The 18,190-nt window shown below is 40.6% G+C and overlaps 2 protein-coding genes across 2 annotated transcripts in view; one reads left to right on the top strand and one right to left on the bottom strand.

Annotated features, from left to right (window-relative positions):
• Nucleotides 1-299: 299 nt before the first annotated feature.
• NEDD1 (NEDD1 gamma-tubulin ring complex targeting factor) overlaps nt 300-18,190 on the bottom strand; it is a 37,295-nt gene continuing 19,404 nt past the window's right edge. The window contains exons 6-15 of the mRNA XM_080935535.1: nt 17,760-17,989; nt 16,197-16,398; nt 15,623-15,818; nt 12,277-12,405; nt 10,019-10,066; nt 9,093-9,295; nt 7,953-8,106; nt 6,979-7,135; nt 2,415-2,481; nt 300-1,997 (exon numbers count right to left, since the gene is read on the bottom strand). Coding sequence (XP_080791661.1) covers nt 1,893-1,997; nt 2,415-2,481; nt 6,979-7,135; nt 7,953-8,106; nt 9,093-9,295; nt 10,019-10,066; nt 12,277-12,405; nt 15,623-15,818; nt 16,197-16,398; nt 17,760-17,989 — 1,491 coding nt within the window. The 3' untranslated portion in view covers nt 300-1,892. The remainder of the gene's footprint in view (nt 1,998-2,414; nt 2,482-6,978; nt 7,136-7,952; nt 8,107-9,092; nt 9,296-10,018; nt 10,067-12,276; nt 12,406-15,622; nt 15,819-16,196; nt 16,399-17,759; nt 17,990-18,190) is intronic.
• Nucleotides 5,656-6,018, top strand: LOC308435216 (large ribosomal subunit protein eL27-like; the record flags this gene model as incomplete). Its single annotated transcript, XM_080935903.1, has 1 exon — nt 5,656-6,018. The coding sequence occupies one exon, from the start codon at nt 5,656-5,658 to the stop codon at nt 6,016-6,018; it is 363 nt and encodes a 120-aa protein (XP_080792029.1).

Here is an 18,190-nt window from a genome sequence, read left to right as displayed (position 1 = left end):
TCACTTTCAATATTAATCATTTATGTCTGGTTTTCTCAGTACTGTAACTTGTGGCTTATCAGTTTTATTGCTAAGAACTACTGTACACTTCACGATTTTCATCAACTGATTTTATTTTCCATTGCATTCTTTCCTTTCTTTTTCTTACCTTGGGACATACATATTCTTCTACTTGCAGAAGTAGAAGCTAAGGTCACTAATTATAGGAGTCTTTCTTTTTCTAAGACAAGCTTTGATGCTACACATTCATCTACAAATAACACAGTGTGGTTTGCATAATTTTTAAGGATTTATTTATTTAAGAGGAAGAGCAGATGGAAATGACAGACAGGGAAGGGGGAGGGGGGAAAGGAGGGAGGAGTGGGTACTATTTTGTTGCTGTATATTAGTAACAATCTTGTCTGTTGTTTTCAAATTTCCTCCCAGAGGGAAGGTCAGGTCCCTTCCTCATTACTCCATTTCAGCTAGAGGTGAAAGGTTCAAGCTCAGACTGGCTACATTTTGAATACAAAACTTTATTTTCCTCAGTGCTTAAATCCATGACAAGTGTTTCACCTATGCACAAATAAGACCCCTCTTAATACACAATATATACACCTATAGAAAAAGGAAGTAGGAAAATATTAATAGATTAAAATGTAGTATATAGACAAAGGACTTCTTCATTCTAACATTGTTTGAGTAACATATAAAGGGACTTGTTACAAGTCATAATGCCGCCATATCTGCCAAGAAAAGACCACAGAAACTTGGTAAATAAATACACTTTCTGAGTCACTTGGGAAAAGTCCTATTCCTGTTCCTCTTCTGGAGATAATTATTCATAGGTTTATATTAAATACACCCTTAAAGCTTCCATCTCTTTAGAACCCATAAAGTTAGCAATCTAAGCTACATTTTAGTAAACTTCTTGATCCTGGAAAGCAAAAGTAGGTAACAGATCGATGTATAAAGTACACAGCTGAGATCTTTGGGCAAGAGGCATCCAACCCTATGAAAGTGTGGATCAGGAAGATGAAGACGGGCAGCATGGCCAACGTGTAAATTCGCTGCATGATGAACCTTTATAAATAATATTATGGGAAGGCCAACGATAAAGTACTGTTCCCAGCACATTGTAATTAGAGAAAGTTAATGTAAACAACACAGAGGAATCTGTCCCTTTCACTTGTGAGGAAAAAAATGACAACACTATTGTAATATTCAGTATCTTATAAGAAAATTTCACTGATCTGAGCGATCATAGTGATGAAAATCTTATAGTATGATTTTGCACATCGTTAATTCATTAGACAATCTGCAGATGTCTTGCCCTTGAATCTTCCAAACCCTTAAAAGGTTTTGATATATAAAGTTAGGTGACCGGAACAAAGGCACCGTGTGTCTATACAATGCAAAGTTTCAAAATGTATCACATATACACTAAATAAATAAGTCATACCTGATGTCATCATGTTAATAAAATAATTACTAAACTGTGAAAAAATCCAATTGCCACTTTAAAATTATTTCTTCATAAAATAGAAGGTATACCAAGGTTTTAAACATTGGGTACTTAAAAAAATTTGGAATACAATTTGTCCATCAAAAATATATGTTTTAAAAAGTCATTTACAAAGCATACACCTATTCTTATATGAACATTTTCTTCCTATAGGAAAAGGGCACTTAGTGTATAGCTAAGGTGTTTTGGAAATAAAGATCCTGTTGACTTCCCCACTAGGAAGATGGTATTTTGTGCAGTTTTAATATAAAAATATAATATGTCTGACAGAGATGGAATAGTGCGTGCTGCAAAATCTGTTTTCAAGGCCACTTGAACAATACTGATTCTGTGTATTTTAGTTGCCAGAAACCTCCTAATTCCTAACAAATCAGGGTGTCCCGAGTCTTCAGAAATGGGTTCGCAGTCTTTTGTTTTCTTCTCGCAGCCTTTCAATCTCAGCCACTAAGCCTTCATTCACCGAGTATCTTTCCAGCAAAGCATGCATTTCATTCTGGAAAAGAGGGACATGCGCCTGAAATGATGGCTCTCCACACTGCCCAGCAAGCTGTGACATGCGCTCAGCTGCCACTCGGATGCTCAAGTAGCTAGCTGAATGGTATGCCTTGGACCTAACCAGGAGAAGCGCAAGAGAAATTACGTATCGGGGACATTTACAGTCACCCTTCTGGAAACCTTTTTGTTTGCTCATCAAAGAACCAACCTGTTCTTTGATAGAAGTCTCAATTTTTACAAGTTAAAAAGCACATATGTAGCTGAGATCTGCTTCCCTGAAAACACCCCAAACTCTACTTACTTCTATTAGCAACTAGATGTAACAACTACGTAGAAATGAACCATTTTTTCATGGATGTTTTCTCAGATCCTCACCCTTCGCTCCATGTTTTAGGACACCAGTTACTATACATACCAGCTGTATATGAAACTGTTTAATCATTTCCACTTGCAGATTCACAATGTCCCTATGGCAAGCTTCCCTAGAAAGAAAATAAATCCCTGTTAGACTGGAACAATGTTCCAGCTTTGGATCATTCACTCACAAAGCATTTTCACTGTTTAAATGATTAGGTATTAATCACAGGTTTACCAATGGACCAGTGATGTGATTGGCAGTACAGTGATTCCTTTACTTGAAAATTTAGAAACTTGTTAATTTCCACAATGATAAAGGCATTTTGCTGATGAAGAAACAAAGACAGAGCAGTTGCAATTTATGTCACACAAAGGGCTGAACAGCCTGCCAGCACTGGCTGTCCTCCTCCCCATCTCTCACCACGCCACACTCTTCTTAAAGACAGTCTCAAGAGCAGGGCTCGTAGGCAAGTCAGAACGCTCACAGATTTCAAGACCCTCTCACTGTCAGGTCTCAGCTGCTGAGAGAAGATGCCCCTAGAAAGGGGCTATTTGATTGGCTCTAACTAGTTAATGTTGAATGAAAATTAGTAACCATGATAATAAAATGACAACTTGACCACACACATGATCAACTCACAGAGCCTTACCATGTGTTCCCATATGTTACAGCTTAATGCTTGCAGAAAATCTTAAGTCTCCTGAATATTAATGTGCAATGAAATACTTTTCTTTAAAACTGTTATGTATGTAATGTGCTTGGGATATAGCTCAGTGACAGAACATATGCCTAATATATCTAAGTCCCAGCGGTGTGTCTGTTTTCCAGTACAATAACAGAAAAAATTTAAACTGAAAAGAATTCAAAGGTTGGAGGTAAGCTAGTAGAGTGCTTACCTACCATACACTGATTGGGCCCTTGGTGCAGTTCCCAGGAATATAACAACAAAGGCAATAAAAAGAAAAAAGACATCAGACCATACTAACATAGTCAGGGTTTCAAAGTCACTGTCTTACACCACAGGAAAGTTCTACTCTAGACCAGGCCCATACCTACTTCTGCTTTCCCATCCTGCGTGTGTATTTATTTCAGTATGGAAAATGAGGCTGGGGTGAAACGGGGTCTGGCAGTGCAGATACCCTTCCCTGGTAGGGTAGTGTTCAGAGCAGAGCACGTGACTACCAAGAAAGTCAAGGTCAATGGGGCTCAATAGGCTCAAGATCCTAAAGAGGACAGGCCCAAAGTAAAGCAAGCCCGATGTATCAGTGTCTCCAGGAGGCACGTGGAGGTGGGCACTGGGCTGGATGGCAGAGAGCAAAGATAAAGTAACCGCTGAGGAGCAGAGAGCATTTGGACATTTGTGGATACGAGACCCCTCCCCAAGTTAAAAAGATGGGATGAGTACTCCAGACATTTGGCTGCTGCCCTACAAGGGCAAAAGTTAAGCCAGGAGAATAAAGGAAAGTTAAGGGTAAACTAACTCTAAGAAAACCTAAACCCAGCAAAAACAGAGAGCTGCCTGGCAGATGAAAACCCTAAAAGATCACTTAGGATGCCACCTCTCAATGACAAGAACAAGGCTGCAAAACTAACTGCTAAAATTACCCACAGTTGCAAATACAGAGAAATTTAAGCTAGAGTCGAGGCCCAAGATTCTAGACTGAGTATGTGCAGGAGAAACTCCCTGTGAGGAGCTGAAGAGAATGAGCTGGAATCTCTATACATTTTCAGGGTCAACTGAGACGAGCTACAGAGTTTAAAATTCTAAGAACCTCTGTTGTCAAGTCAGCCATGACCAACTCCCCCACCCCCTTCACTAAATGCTTATTTAAAATTGAGCGATGAGCATGTGGTTGAAAAGACCCTTAGGGCACAGAGGAGAAAATATCTTGCGGGCAGATGACACTGAGAAAGGCCTGTGCTATGGTCTCACAGAGAGGAGCAGCCATAAGAGACATGACCAAGTGCCTCAACACTGTGCACACGAAGACAGGGGCAGCTGCACATAACCTACTGGAAACAGAGGCAGAGCAACTAAGAAACTCTGAGCCTCTTGGGCCTAAAGCCGAGAAAGCCAGGAACAGACTTAGTAAAGGAAACGATCCTGACAATGCAAAGAGGTGGCGGCCCAGCTGTGAGGCCGACTCCACCTAGGGCCCAAAGCCTTCTCTGCTGAAGGCCTGAGCTCACTTCTCTAGAATCAGCAGACACCAGTGAGCTCACACTTGGATGCTTGTATAATAACAGGCAATAAGTACTACCATGGTCTGTTAATATCAGCTCTGTGTTTATAACTTCATAACACTCCCCTCTGCTCTCGTGTCTGGCCACAGCCCCTCCTCTCTGTGGACAGTCCTAGGATGTATATGCATGCCTCTTCTTATGTGTCCCCATACACTTTACTCTTCAGTGATACCTCCCTAAATCTGCCCACGACAGCTGCCCCCTTCTGTGTTTCCAGCATCATTTCATTTGCACTAGACTTAGTTATCCAGATAGTTTTCCTATCAGGCCATAAATATTTATGGTGACCTCAAAAACTCTTACATCTTTTAAATAAGAGGACAGGGAGAAAGAACTAAAGCATACTACTCATAAGCTATGCAACCATCTCAAGTACAAATAAGCCCTAATAAACATACCAGCATAATTAAAAAGCATGATAAAAGTCCAATGCCCACACACTGAATATGATCATACTGAGAGAAACTGATGGTCACTTAATGGAAGGGGAAGGAACAGGCTGAGGATGTGACACCAAGAGATGACAGGGCAACATGCCCAGAGATGGGAACAATCACAAAACAAATGCTTTCAGAACTGACCACACTGCCACAGCAAGCTATCAGAAAGCAGAAGGGCAGACGCTGTGTTCATATATCCACTTTAGTCCAGTTGTTGTGACATGAAGAAATTCCTGTCACACTGTCTACAGTACCCAATTTCTCAATCATGAATGGATTGATTCACATTAAACAAACACACATCACACCAGGATACAATGCACTTATTCTAAAAAAAAAACTATGGCCACTGTGGGAAGATTCCCACTTCTATATTAATATCTGATACATACAAAGTAGGCACATCATTATTATCAAAACAATGATCTTTTAAAAGGAAAATCTCTAATCTTTACAAATGTATTTTAAAATAAGCATTAAAAATGTGCACCAATTAAAAACTATACATCTCCAATTTTCTTCTCATTAAAATCCAAGTAATTACAGTCTTAAAAGGGGGAGGAACCTCATCAAAAAATTAGGGACTGGATGGGTACCAACTGCTTGCTGTAGAAATGGGCAAGTTGATGAAACCCAGGAAAGTGGTGCTGGTCCCGGTCGGATGGTACTACAGACACAAAGCCGTCATCATGAAGAACATAGATGATGGCACCTCATACTGCCCTTACAACCATGCCCTGGTGGCTGGAATTAACCTCTATCCCCGAAAAGTGACAGCTGCCATGGGCAAGAGGAAAATCGCCAAGCGATCCAAGATCAAGTCCTTTGTGAAAGTTTATAGCTACAACCACCTCATGCCCACAAGGTACTCTGTGGACATCCCCTTGGACAAAACTGTTGCCAACAAGGATGTGTTCAGAGACCCAGCACTAAAACACAAGGACATACTGGAGGCCAAGGTCAAGTTTGAGGAGTGACATGAGACAGGGAAGAGCAAATGGTTTGTCCAGAAGCTTTACTTTTAGATATATTTTTGTCTTTGTCATTAAAATTTTAAAAAATGAGGTACTGAAAATAACTTCTAAGCCCCAAAATAACCACAAAAAATGAAGCAGTAACTCTAGAACACCTGGTAATATTTTTTGTTAGATCCTGCAAATTTCAGAGAACACATAGATAATCCCAATATCTTAATATTCTCTGAAAAAAATCTATTTTAATTTACAATGACCTAAAATCCTAGTGCCATACCCAAAGGCAACAGAAGGAACAGTCATCAAACATCACTTTATAATGGAAATTCAAATGGTAGAAAAAACAAAGTTAAGTCATAGAAAGATTTATATACACATACATACAGATACATTTGTAACACCCTGAAGTCACCTATCTGAAACCATTTCGAAGTACATTTAAAAGGTGCTTCCAGGCCTGGTGAGGTGGCTCAGTGGCTATAGGCACTTGCTGCCACACCTGAAGACTGAAGTTTAATCTCCAGAACCCACACAACAGAAAATGAGAACTGACCCCGCAATCTGACCTCTGACCTCTGCATGGATGTAGAAGCAAATGCTCCCTACCCTAACTCCCACACAAAATATAAAAGAAGCATAAAAGGTCTGTTTTCCACACCACTTGCTATACAGAACTTGAAGGTGATCTGTAAGGACTGGATGTAAGAACAACATTTGGGTATATAAAAACCTGCCCACATTCTGAAGACTCAGAATCTGCAAGGGCGTGCTGTGCTGCACACTAGATTTCTCCATCAGGCTGGCAAATGTGCCTGTCCACAGTGTAGTACTCAAAGATCAAAATCCACGTTTTCTGTTTTTGTGGTCATCGTAACCTAGACACATGTATGAATTACCAAGATGAAAACAGGTAAAGACAAACTCAGTGACTTAGGAAGCGAGCAGTCAGTCTCTCAGTGTTACCTGAAGTCATCCAGTGTTTCCTGTATCATGTTCTGGATGAAGCGGATCTGGACAGAGGTAAGCGGCGCATTTGGCCGACTGTTCCCAAGGGTATCAACTATTTTCTCTGACAGTGAACTGGCTACTCCAGCAGTGATGGAGGATGCTGCCTTTGGTACTAAAACAAATGGAGAGAATATTGATAGCTAACTGGGACTAAAAGACATCAAGCATTTCTAAATAAGATTTGGTAAATAAAGACTTCGAAAACTGCAAAACAACAGTGTTCCTATGACATTTAGAAAAACCCACTGTCTGGAATACAAAGTTTAGAAACTTTCTATGATATTATTTCTAATAGTCATTTATCTGTATATATAAACTGCCAACTGTCTAATGTAATAACACAAGACAGAGGATTAATCTTGAAGAATCCCTGAACCATTTCCTCTTGTAAAAGATGTATGTGACAAACTGCACCACAAACCAGATAAACCACAACTATTGAAAACAAACAGGGGGTACACAGGCTTAAAGCAGTTGCCACTGGCAAAGCCTTGGACTTTAACAAATGCACCTTCTGTGAAGAGACCTTCTGAACAGGCAGCTTCTCTTAGAGACCAGCTTAGTTCCCTTAAATGCAACTGGATCTTAGTGTCTACAGCACAGACTCTAACAATAAAACCTAATACAAATATTCTACAGATTTCAGGTATTACCCAAGCCTTTCCAAAAACCTTTCTTCATTACGCACACTGAGTTAAATCAAGCCCTAATATATTGGACTGAGAAAGAGGCTCATATCAAAGGATCAAATCAGGATTTAACACTCATGCCTTCTAATAAGAAGGAGAAGTCATGCTGGTGAGATGCTTATAAATGCATTCCTTTAGCGGTATCTGGTCCATGGTTATAATATTAATCCCTTAAAAGCAACATTATCAGGGACCTTTCCAACTGCACATTTCACACCAAAGGATGCCCCATGTGCTTACCTGGAGTTGAGGATCCATTGACCGAGGGTTCATATATCAACTGGGCTTCAATATCTTTTTCTGGCTTTTCAAATTTTTCAAGATTTCTTGCTTGGTTAGATGATGGACAGGTGTTTAGAATTCCAGGTTCCGCACCAGAGATCAACTTTGTAAACTTGCATTTAAAACAAACAGTCACTTTAATATGCTATTTCTTATTTTACCCTATTACCCACAAACTTTGTATCTAGTTCTCACTCCTTCCTCCCAACAGGCAGGGTCAGGAAACTGAAGAACAGAGACTGAGAAAAAGCTAGTGCTAGCTTCATGGCAAGCATGTTAATCAAAACGTGAATTTTACAAAAAGCTAATTTACTAAGCACTTGTTGACTGCACGTGATAATGAAAATCCCTGGGAAGAGGAAGAAGGGGAGAGAAGTCTGGACTTTCATGTAGTACCTAGATGGAAATATTGAAAACTAAAGACATTTTTGTATTTCTGACTTGACTGTTTTTCATCTTGTAGCTTTAAGTGTAAATAAGAAAACAAACACAGAGATTTGGATACCTACAGACTTGACCTTCCTATAACCTGTGATCCCACAGTGCTAATACTTTAGTCATTCTTTGTAACCTCAGATTTGCTCTACCACTAAGAACCACTTGATCACCAGCTTGCTTTAGGCTGCAGTAGAAATATATTTTAAAAGAATTTCCCTCCTTTTCTACGTATCTTTTTTCTTTTATGTCTCCTGAAAAAGAATTAGCTGAAAATTTCTTTTCCTCAATAAGAATGAAGAATGCACACAGATATAGGGTGATAATATATATTATTTTAATTTGATTTTTCTCTATTTAAACATGAGGTTGATTCTTTCCCTTGCCTTCATGAGAATAAAATTTATTTGTCCAAAAAAAAAAAAAAAAAAAAAAAAAAAAATTCAGCTCAAGTATTCTTTTACAGATACCTGGTTATCAGTAACACAGACAATGTTTGACTGGTTTCAGAACTGCTCTTCAGTTATTAAAACCTGGCATCAAGATTTAAAGCTATATTCCTACCTAGTAAGTACATGGCATTAATAATTAAGACCCATATACTGGCCGCCGCCCCTTTTGAGTGATGAACCTTAAATCCGGGTATTCCTTTCGGGCGGATACCTGCTTCAGGGAGTCCTTAGGTTCCTGCTTCCCGAGGTATGCTTTCTTAGACTCGGCTGACAGCTCGTGACTTTCACTCTCTTCTTTCCCTGAGGACCCCATGAAGACATTCAGAGGGCTGGAGTGCAGCACCAGCGTGCTGGAGGTGCCTGCGCTCTTCCTCAGGGTGAACACTGAGTTCAGCTGTGGTAGAAAGTCAAGGCCTGGAAAGGAAATGCCATACAAATAAGATGTCCCACAGCCTTACATACTCAGTGTATGCACTTTCTTAAAATAATGGCAAAAAAAAAAAAATTGGCAAAAGATGGGGGATCTGGACTCGGAAGGCTAGCTTATTTCTCAGCTAAAATGATGTGAGTTTGTGGGGGTAAATCTTTTGAACCCTGACACTACTCCCTATCTGGAACTGTGGTGAGTCTTTAAAAAGCATGTGTCCAGGAGCATCAATGCCCTCAGGAGCTTTATGCAGGACAGCCTGGGCTACATGGCAGGATGTCTTAAAAAGTTCCTTTCCTTGTGGAAATAGTTTGAAAACCACAAACCACAATCAATGACCGGGGCAGCAGACTCTTGGTAACTGAGGGCAGTCATCTGTTCGGGTCTGTGGCAGCCTGTAGGTCAGGGTGCTCCTCTCTCAGCTGCCCCCCACCTCACTGCCTGCTGGGAGGGAAGCAGCAGCTCTGCCCTCCACTCAGCAGAGCAGACGCCCTAAGGGCTAGAAGAAAGAGCTTGGAAGCAGAGCTGGATGCGGCTCTGGCAGATTCCTGAACTGAAGCATCCAGGAAGGAGAGAGCAGCAGCCAATGAGCAGCATGTGGCCAGTGATGCTCCACAAGGGTTTGCTACGGAAGGCTAAAGGAGCTGGGGCCAGTGCGCATGACAGCAGTACTGTTTGTCTTCATGAAGACACTTCTCAAGATTTCTCACCATCTCCTTTGCCGACAGATTCATCACCGGCTTTGTTTACTACAGCATCTACAAGAAAGTAAGAAAATCACAGTAGCTTTTTATTGCAACAGTAACAAGAAAGCTGAGGCAACTTGAATTTCCTCCTCAGTCTCCCACTAGGACAGAGACTGACACTCCTGAGCATAAGGCTAGACACCAACACCAGACCAACTGGGAGTCCCTTTCATTCTCTTAGTCCCTGCAGAACCCATGGTCACAGAAGAGGACAGCATTGCACAAACAAGCCCCAAAATAGGTGCTGGTGGCCAACAACCCAGTTTCCCTTATTCTATTTGGTATCTTTCTGATGTGAGCAAGCTTCCAATACAGATAAATTTCAATTTTTCTACATTTACACTAGAAATAATGCCTTGATTGTCTCATAAAATTGTTTGAGTAATTAGTCAAAATATGAGTAATTTACAAGTATTACATTATAAAAAGGTAGTTTTATTGATATTCACTTCAATCACAGACTATTACTAAATTATAATTATTCATTCACCAATACATAACAAAAATTGTGAACCGACTGTTAACATATTAACAGAAAAATGGGTAACAGCCACTAAGAAATACACCAGAAATACAAATAGCCAATAAGCACATGATTGCCTGGTCAGAAATCTTGCCTGTCTACACATTCTCTCTCCATCTCCCACCCATTTCTTTCCCTCCCTCCCCCCTGCTCCTGTCTTGAGTGTACCAGAATTGTGTGTTAGTTGTGTGTTAGGCAACTGCTCAGCTGAGCTTAGATGTCATTACCCCTGACACACAAAATACTTGGGTTTGTCTTAATATAAAATTTATTTTTATTTAACAGATGAAGAAACTAAAGCACAAAGATTAAGCATTTTGCTTAGAATTTCACCCTTGAAATTAAAACCAATATCTAGTCAATAAAGTAAGCATTCTATTTGTCCATGTTTTCCTTAAATTAAGAAGCCTTGGGGCTGGAAAGATAGCTCAGTGGTTGAGAGCACTGACTGCTCTTCCAGAGGTCCTGAGTTTAATTCCCAGCAACCACATGGTGGTTGACAGTACACACACACACACACACACACACACACACACACACACACACACACATAATAAAATCTTAAAAACAAAAAAAGAAAAAGGAAGAAGAACCCTCCTAGCCGGGAGGTGGAGGCAAAGGACTTTAGTCCCAGCACTCAGGAGGCAGAGGCAGGCAGATCTCTTGAGTTTAAGGCCAACCTGGTCTACAAAGAGAGTTCCAGGATGGCTAGGGCTACTACACAGAGAAACCCTGTCTCAAAAAACAAAACAAAACAAAAACAAAAAGATGAAGCTCAATGAGTAGAGACACACACCTCAGATTTTACACTTGAAAATGGTATAGCAATTAAAGGAAAAGCGAGGCTGCTCATTAATTTAATCTTGAAAAAACAGCCCCTCCTTGAGTCTTAAATATATGAAAGTTGCAAAAGGTGTGTGTGTGTGTGTGTGTTTACATCCTCTACTATAAATATTTAGAGTCTCTCTAGTTTTTCAATATTACAAATAAGACTATAACATACAAATCTTACAGATGTCTGTGAATATTTTCTGAGGTAAATTGGTAGAAATGGAATTAATAGGCCAGAAAACATGAATAATTTAACTGTCAAATTGCTCTCCAGATATCTGCCTGGATCACTGATACCGCTATTAGCAGTGAAACCATCCCATTAAGGAATGTGAGCCTCAGCAGAACCAAAAAAGCACAGCTGGACAATGATATACATGTGTCCATGCATTGAGGTGACAAAGGGCTCTTCTCAGAGGTGACTTCTGCAGGGTAGAGGCAGATATAATGTAACATACACATGAAACTATCATACACAAGTGCGCAAGAACAGGCAGTCTATTATCTAGCCATGAGAAAACTAAATAAATACTAATAATCCTTACTTATGCACACCAAACAACCAAGATTTTAGGGATTTATCTGAAGCAGATACAAGTCAAAGATTGTTTATAATGGAAAACTCCTTTAAGAAACCCTGTTGGCACCTAATCTCAGAGGCTGAGCACTAGCTTAGCACACAAAATATCCGAAGTGGATCTCCTCCTAGGCGGCTGGGATTGGAGCCATGTACAGTGACCAGCATTTGCTTGATCATGGAAACTTCTCACATACCGGGTACAGGAAAGATCCAGCTCAGGAACTGAGAGGATGAACAACCCACATGTAACAGCCCCAAGAGACTACATCCTGATCTGAACACACTTACCATCTCTAATTGGTGAAAACATGTCACCTAAACTACTTTTCCCAGTATCATCAAAGCTGGAGAAATCGTGACTTTTTCCAGCATCTGTTTCCTTAGATAAAATATCTGTATTTTTGCTTCGAGGCAAACCTTGGAAGAATTAGAAAAAGAGTCAGTGTTACTACATCCATGTAAATAGCTGCTAATACCAGAAGCTAGACTGTAAAATGAATATTACCCACACTGTTGCAAGTTTATAATTAAGCATCAAGAAAAGCAGCACAACCTGTCAGTGAGGGGCTTTTTGAAACAGTCATTTTCAGAGGCATCACTTCACTAGAAGGTTTCTAAAGCCATTAACATGCTTCTGCTGCCCTCTTAATACTAAACACAATCTCTGTTTGGTATGCCATGATTGCCTACAACCAACTAAGACAAGACATACAGCATGATGCCTAACATACTACACGTGACAACAAACATTTGCTTGTAGAAAGCACGCCTCTTATCCCCATCTAAACCCTCCTTCCATGAATACTGGGAGTTTAACTTTCCTTACTCTCAGCATTACGTTACTAGCAATAAGGAGAGCACCAGACTCGTACTGTATACAGGAGTACAGGGCTGAACTAGCACGTGGGAGAAAGCATGGGGAAGGGACAGGACCATCGTGCTAGTGGCAGTGGTGAGCTCCAGCTTGTGACTGCAGCGTGCTGCTGTGCAAACCAGGAGCTTGACTAGGCATCTCAGTCTCAAATGGAAAGAGAAGGCAGAGATGAAATCAAATGACCAACCACTGGATTTCCAAAGGTAGGCTAAGAAAATGAACTTAAAACAAACTCCTAAACAACCAAAGGGGCTGTGTATCATAACCCTGAAAGGTGTTCCCAGCAGGGCTTCCTGCCTGCCAGTGACACTCAGCTGGAAAGGAGCACTGGGAGCTAGGAAGCTGGGAGTTAACCCGGGTTACACTGGGACTGGGCTGAAAGCAGATCCTGTGGGAAGGAAAGGACTTGCCTCCCTTTTCTAAGTTTTAAATGTATTTAAATTAATAAAATAGAGGGTTAGTATCATAAAAACATAGTAATGAAGCCCTACTTTTCACTTCTTAAATTGCTGTTTTCTACTTAAACTAGGGATCAGCAACAAATTATAGTCGTTCTTTTCAATTATTCACTCAGTTAACTCAAGGAGAAACAGGAATTTTTAAAACTTTAAATTAATTGTAGATTAATCTCAAAATAAGTCAGCATCATGGTCATGACTATGACTAAGATATCACTGTTCTAACATTTACTGTCTCATGTGCCAGACACTTGAGATACATTTTCTCTGATTGCCATAATTATCTTAAATGTTAAATGCTTAGCGTATCCGCAGCAAACAATGAGACAGTAGTGGCCTGGAGGTGGCTCAGTGAGAAAAGTGCTTGTCCTAAAAGCAGAACATGAAGATGACCTGCAGAACCCACAAGGAAAAATAAATAAATAAATAAATAAATAAATAAATAAATAAATAAATAAATAAAGCAAGTGCTTGCAGTCCCGGCAACGGTGAGGGCGAGGCGGAGGAGGTACGGGGATCTCTGCGGCTTCCTGGCCAGCCAGCTTGGCAAGTTCCAAGCCAGTGAGAAACCTTGACTCCCAAAATAAAGCAGACAGTCTGTAAGGAATGTGACACCCAAAGCTGTTGTGAGGCACGCATGTAGACACACACAGCACACATATACCTACACAGACAGACACACAGACACACACACACACAGAGTAGGTTAAGCATGTGCCTGTGTGTGTAAAACAAGGGAGTAAGGAGGCAACTAGGAATGAGCTCGTGAGGTTTGCCAAGGGCAGCGCTCAGGAGCCCAGCACGATGAGGAGCCTTCTCCAGAGCCAGAGCTTCTTCAAAATAAACAGACATCTGTGCCAACAAAGCAAATGCTTCTTTTCCTCAGGAACTCTGAGACTGTTGAGAGCTGTCACTGAAAGTAACCTAGCAAACCCAGGTCTTCATTTGCTAATGAGTGTGGTCATCCTTCAAGAGCTGTTTACTAAAAACTGACACTACCTCAGTTTATAAACCACCATTTTCATTTTATAAAGTCATAGAAAAATAAGAATCATAGAATTGGTCATGAAAATCATGGGAAATTTTTATTATACAGTTAATTGAGCATTTTAGGAGATATTATTCAGTTATATTTCAAAAATAACTTCTAAGTAAAACAGCCAGTGTTTGTCTCCAAGTTCTTAAAACTAGACCTAGTAATTTTTCTGTATGGTGTGACTATTTATTCTTAGTGACACAGAACGTCATAAGAGACTGATAGTGAAAACCGTTGTTCACACTACTCTGTAAGAGTGACATAGAACGTCATAGGAGACTGATAGTGAAAACCATCGTTCACACTACTCTGTAAGAGTGACACAGAAAGTCATAGGAGACTGATAGTGAAAACCGTCGTTCACACTACTCTATAAGAGTGACACAGAAAGTCATAGGAGACTGATAGTAAAAACCGTTGTTCACACTACTCTGTAAGAGTGACACAGGACGTCATAGGAGACTGATAGTGAAAACCGTCGTTCACACTACGCTGTAAGAGTGACACAGAACATCATAGGAGACTGATAGTGAAAACCGTTGCTCCACACTATCAGAATCAACACATCAAAGTTCTGCTGTTATTTAGAAGTAAATTCATGCTGAGGAGCAAGGACTACCCACAGTCAAAGTCCGCATACTTGCGTCACTACTGAGCACAAGGTGTTTGAGAATTCATAGACCATGGTTCTTATTATAGGCAAAGAGCAGAGAAGCCACCACTACACTGAACCTTCCTATGACCTACTGGAGTCAACAAGATTATCGTCAGACATCACCTAGACACTTTTACCTTCCACATAACAAAACCATACTTCAATGTGTGCCAGACACCTATTCAGCATTTCAAAATATTTATCCTACCACCTGACTTACTTTTCATCTTGAGATATGAAACATTAAGAACCATGAGTAGCTCTTCATCTTGTCTTCTGCATTTTACTCTTTTGACCATAATGTCAGAGCAAACAGACGGCACTGATGTTTCCACTCTGCTTATGACGTAAGGAAGATCAGCCAGTCTGAGGGAGCGTTAAAGACAAATGGCTAAAATCACCCACTCTTCCTCACAACAGAAATTCAGCTGAAGAGAGTAAGTGCTCTCAAGAGCTCCTTAACAAGGCAAAGTTAATTAGGTTTCGTTTCTTCAGTGGTGTCTACTAATCAGTTTTGCCTAAGTACTCAAATAAGTCCTACGTTCTCAAAGAAAGGACTACTTGTGGGGAAAGACAAAGCCCTCAGATCACTCCAACATAAGCAACGTTACCTGCTTCGTCCTGAGTAGCCCCTGCTCCTTTGGTCACAGCTGTCGTCACAGGCTGTGGGAGAACTGTGGCAATGGAAGGACTGGGTGCTTCTCTGACAACTCCAGAATTCTGGGCAGCCCCACTGCTGCTGCTCGCAGGGACACTCCGTTTGGTCACTGCTGTGGCCTTATTTGAGCAGCCTTTATTCAAACTTGTCTAAATGGAATAGAATATTTAAAAGCTCAGGTTACTAATGTGTCATGATAAACATTAATATTTTATAAGTACCCCACTAAATTAAAAACTTAATTTTTTGTTCTTATAAATCTGAAGCTTGCTGCTATATCTGAATCTTGCTCTACACAACAATGTATTTTAAAATACTTATGATGAAGGGTTTATAGAAGAATTTAATACTAAATAACTTTAAAATCAAGACTCAAATGGCTTTATATTCAAACGACGTATAATGTCACCATATAAAATAACTATAAAGCAATACAGTGCTGTGTGTTTCATTGACAAGAGATAATTTTCATTTTCTGCGTTAGGACTCTCTAGGAAATAGAAAATGTTGAAAAGAGGATGTCTCACCTTCATGAGAGATGTGGAATACTGAAATGCTATACACTGCACAGATGTCTTGTGGGCACTGATGGTCTTCACAGGAGACTTCAGCATCCTTAAGTCATACTGATATATTTTCCCACGGGAGGATCCAATAGCCAAAGTGGCTCCATCCGGCATAAAATCTACAGCAGTCAGAGGAGCATCGGCCACTAAAGTTTTCACTAGCCTTTGGGGGAGGAGAAAATGCAAATATGTCAGCACATGCAGGAACACAAGCTCGTAAGGCACATCTACTACTCAAGAACTAGTCAGAGCTAGGCAAACAATGCATATCCCAATACTTGTTTAAAGCAGTGTGGAGTATCTTACAGAACAGCCTGTAAAGAATGAACATTCCACCCTGTTCTTCTATTTAGATCAAAACTGTGCAGCCTACATTTTCCATGTGGACATCTTGTTTCCTGGATTAAGTACTCTCTGGCAACGTGTGTGACAACAGGCACCAGCCTCAGGGCTGAGTGGGCGCTACATATCCAGTTTCCACTTAGTGGCCTGCCTGTCTCTGGAGGGACTGCGACCTTTCACAGGAGCAGATGCTACTCTGTTCTGAGTTGTTCATCTCTTGACCAAAAGGCTAAAAGCAGCACAGTTCATATGGCCAGAGCACAGCCAGACAACAGATACTGACTTGCTCTCTGCTGGCCGATCTGGTACCAGGGGCTTACTGACCATAGAGACTGTCAGTGAACTATTTCAGAAAGAGCAGATAGTGAACAGGTCACAGTAACCACTGGAGCAAGGCCCAATTCCGGTATCTCTGCCGACAGGGACCTCAGCATTGGAATGATCTGCTTAGCACTGAATACAATTCCAGCAGCCTCCTTCTAATTAAGCATACTTATCACACAAGAAGAGTTTGAATAGCTCAAAGATAATCTACCCAGGCAAGGGCAACACTTTATATCAGGAAATGTTTGGAGACTATCATGACTCAGCAATGGCCCTGGTCTTAGTGGGACAGATCAAGGCAAATACTGAAATACATTACAGTGCTCAGGAGAGCACTCCATCCATAATACAACACCAGAGCAGAATATAATTCGTTTAAAAATTCTGATACAAAAAATGAATGAATTTAAAACAAAACTGTTTTTAAGAACTATATTCAGATTTTTACAAAGGAATTTCTAGGGCTAAAAGTACCCAAATGTCTATGTTGTATCCATTCTTTTCTCTGTAAAGACACAAGGAAATGTATCATATTGATACATAAAGTGTACAGATATAAGATCCCCTTGGCCGTGATCAGATAGACGCCTGTGTTCGAGACACTAAATCAAAGCCTGGACACACTAGCCTGGGGAGGAGCTCAGGAGATACAGTGCTTGCCTAGTTCACATGACACCTAGGCTGGATCCTAAGCGGCACATAATGTAGGCGTGGTGACACACACCTGTGATCCCATCAGTCACCAAGACAAGAGCATCAGCAGTTTCAGCTCACCTTCAGCTAACTGACAAGGCTAAGGCCTGCTTTGCTATGTACAGTCCTGTCTCAAAACAGTTACTCATGAAACATCACACTTACTTCTTACTTGAAGTGTCATAAAGGATGACTCTTTTATCCAGGCCTATGGTTACAAAGAGCAGTTCATTGACAGGAGAGAAGCAGATGCCTGAAGCTGGAGCTTTGTGTGCACTGTCGAAGCTGTGGTATGACCTCTGACCGTTCACATCCCAGAGAGTCACCACGCCACTATCCGAAACGCTGCCCAAGAGAGACTTCCTAAACAAGGAGTACTTGATGTGCCGGACAGGCTGTGAGATAAAGACACACTGACGTGACTGCAAACATTCATAAACATAACTCAATCCCCCCAATACTGCCCAGTTAGGGATTCTCTAATTTAAAGACAGACATGTTGAACACAACCTCCACCATGTTATTTAGAACACTATAAGATGACCCTGCAACATTTCGGTATTCTATTAGTTGCTTAACTGTCAGGATTTGATTAT

Source organism: Micromys minutus (genome assembly GCF_963924665.1).
Source record: "Micromys minutus genome assembly, chromosome: 22".
Classification (NCBI taxonomy): Eukaryota; Metazoa; Chordata; class Mammalia; order Rodentia; family Muridae; genus Micromys; species Micromys minutus.
The sequence above is the reverse complement of the archived record's forward strand: the minus strand, read 5'-3'. Positions and strand labels throughout refer to the sequence as shown.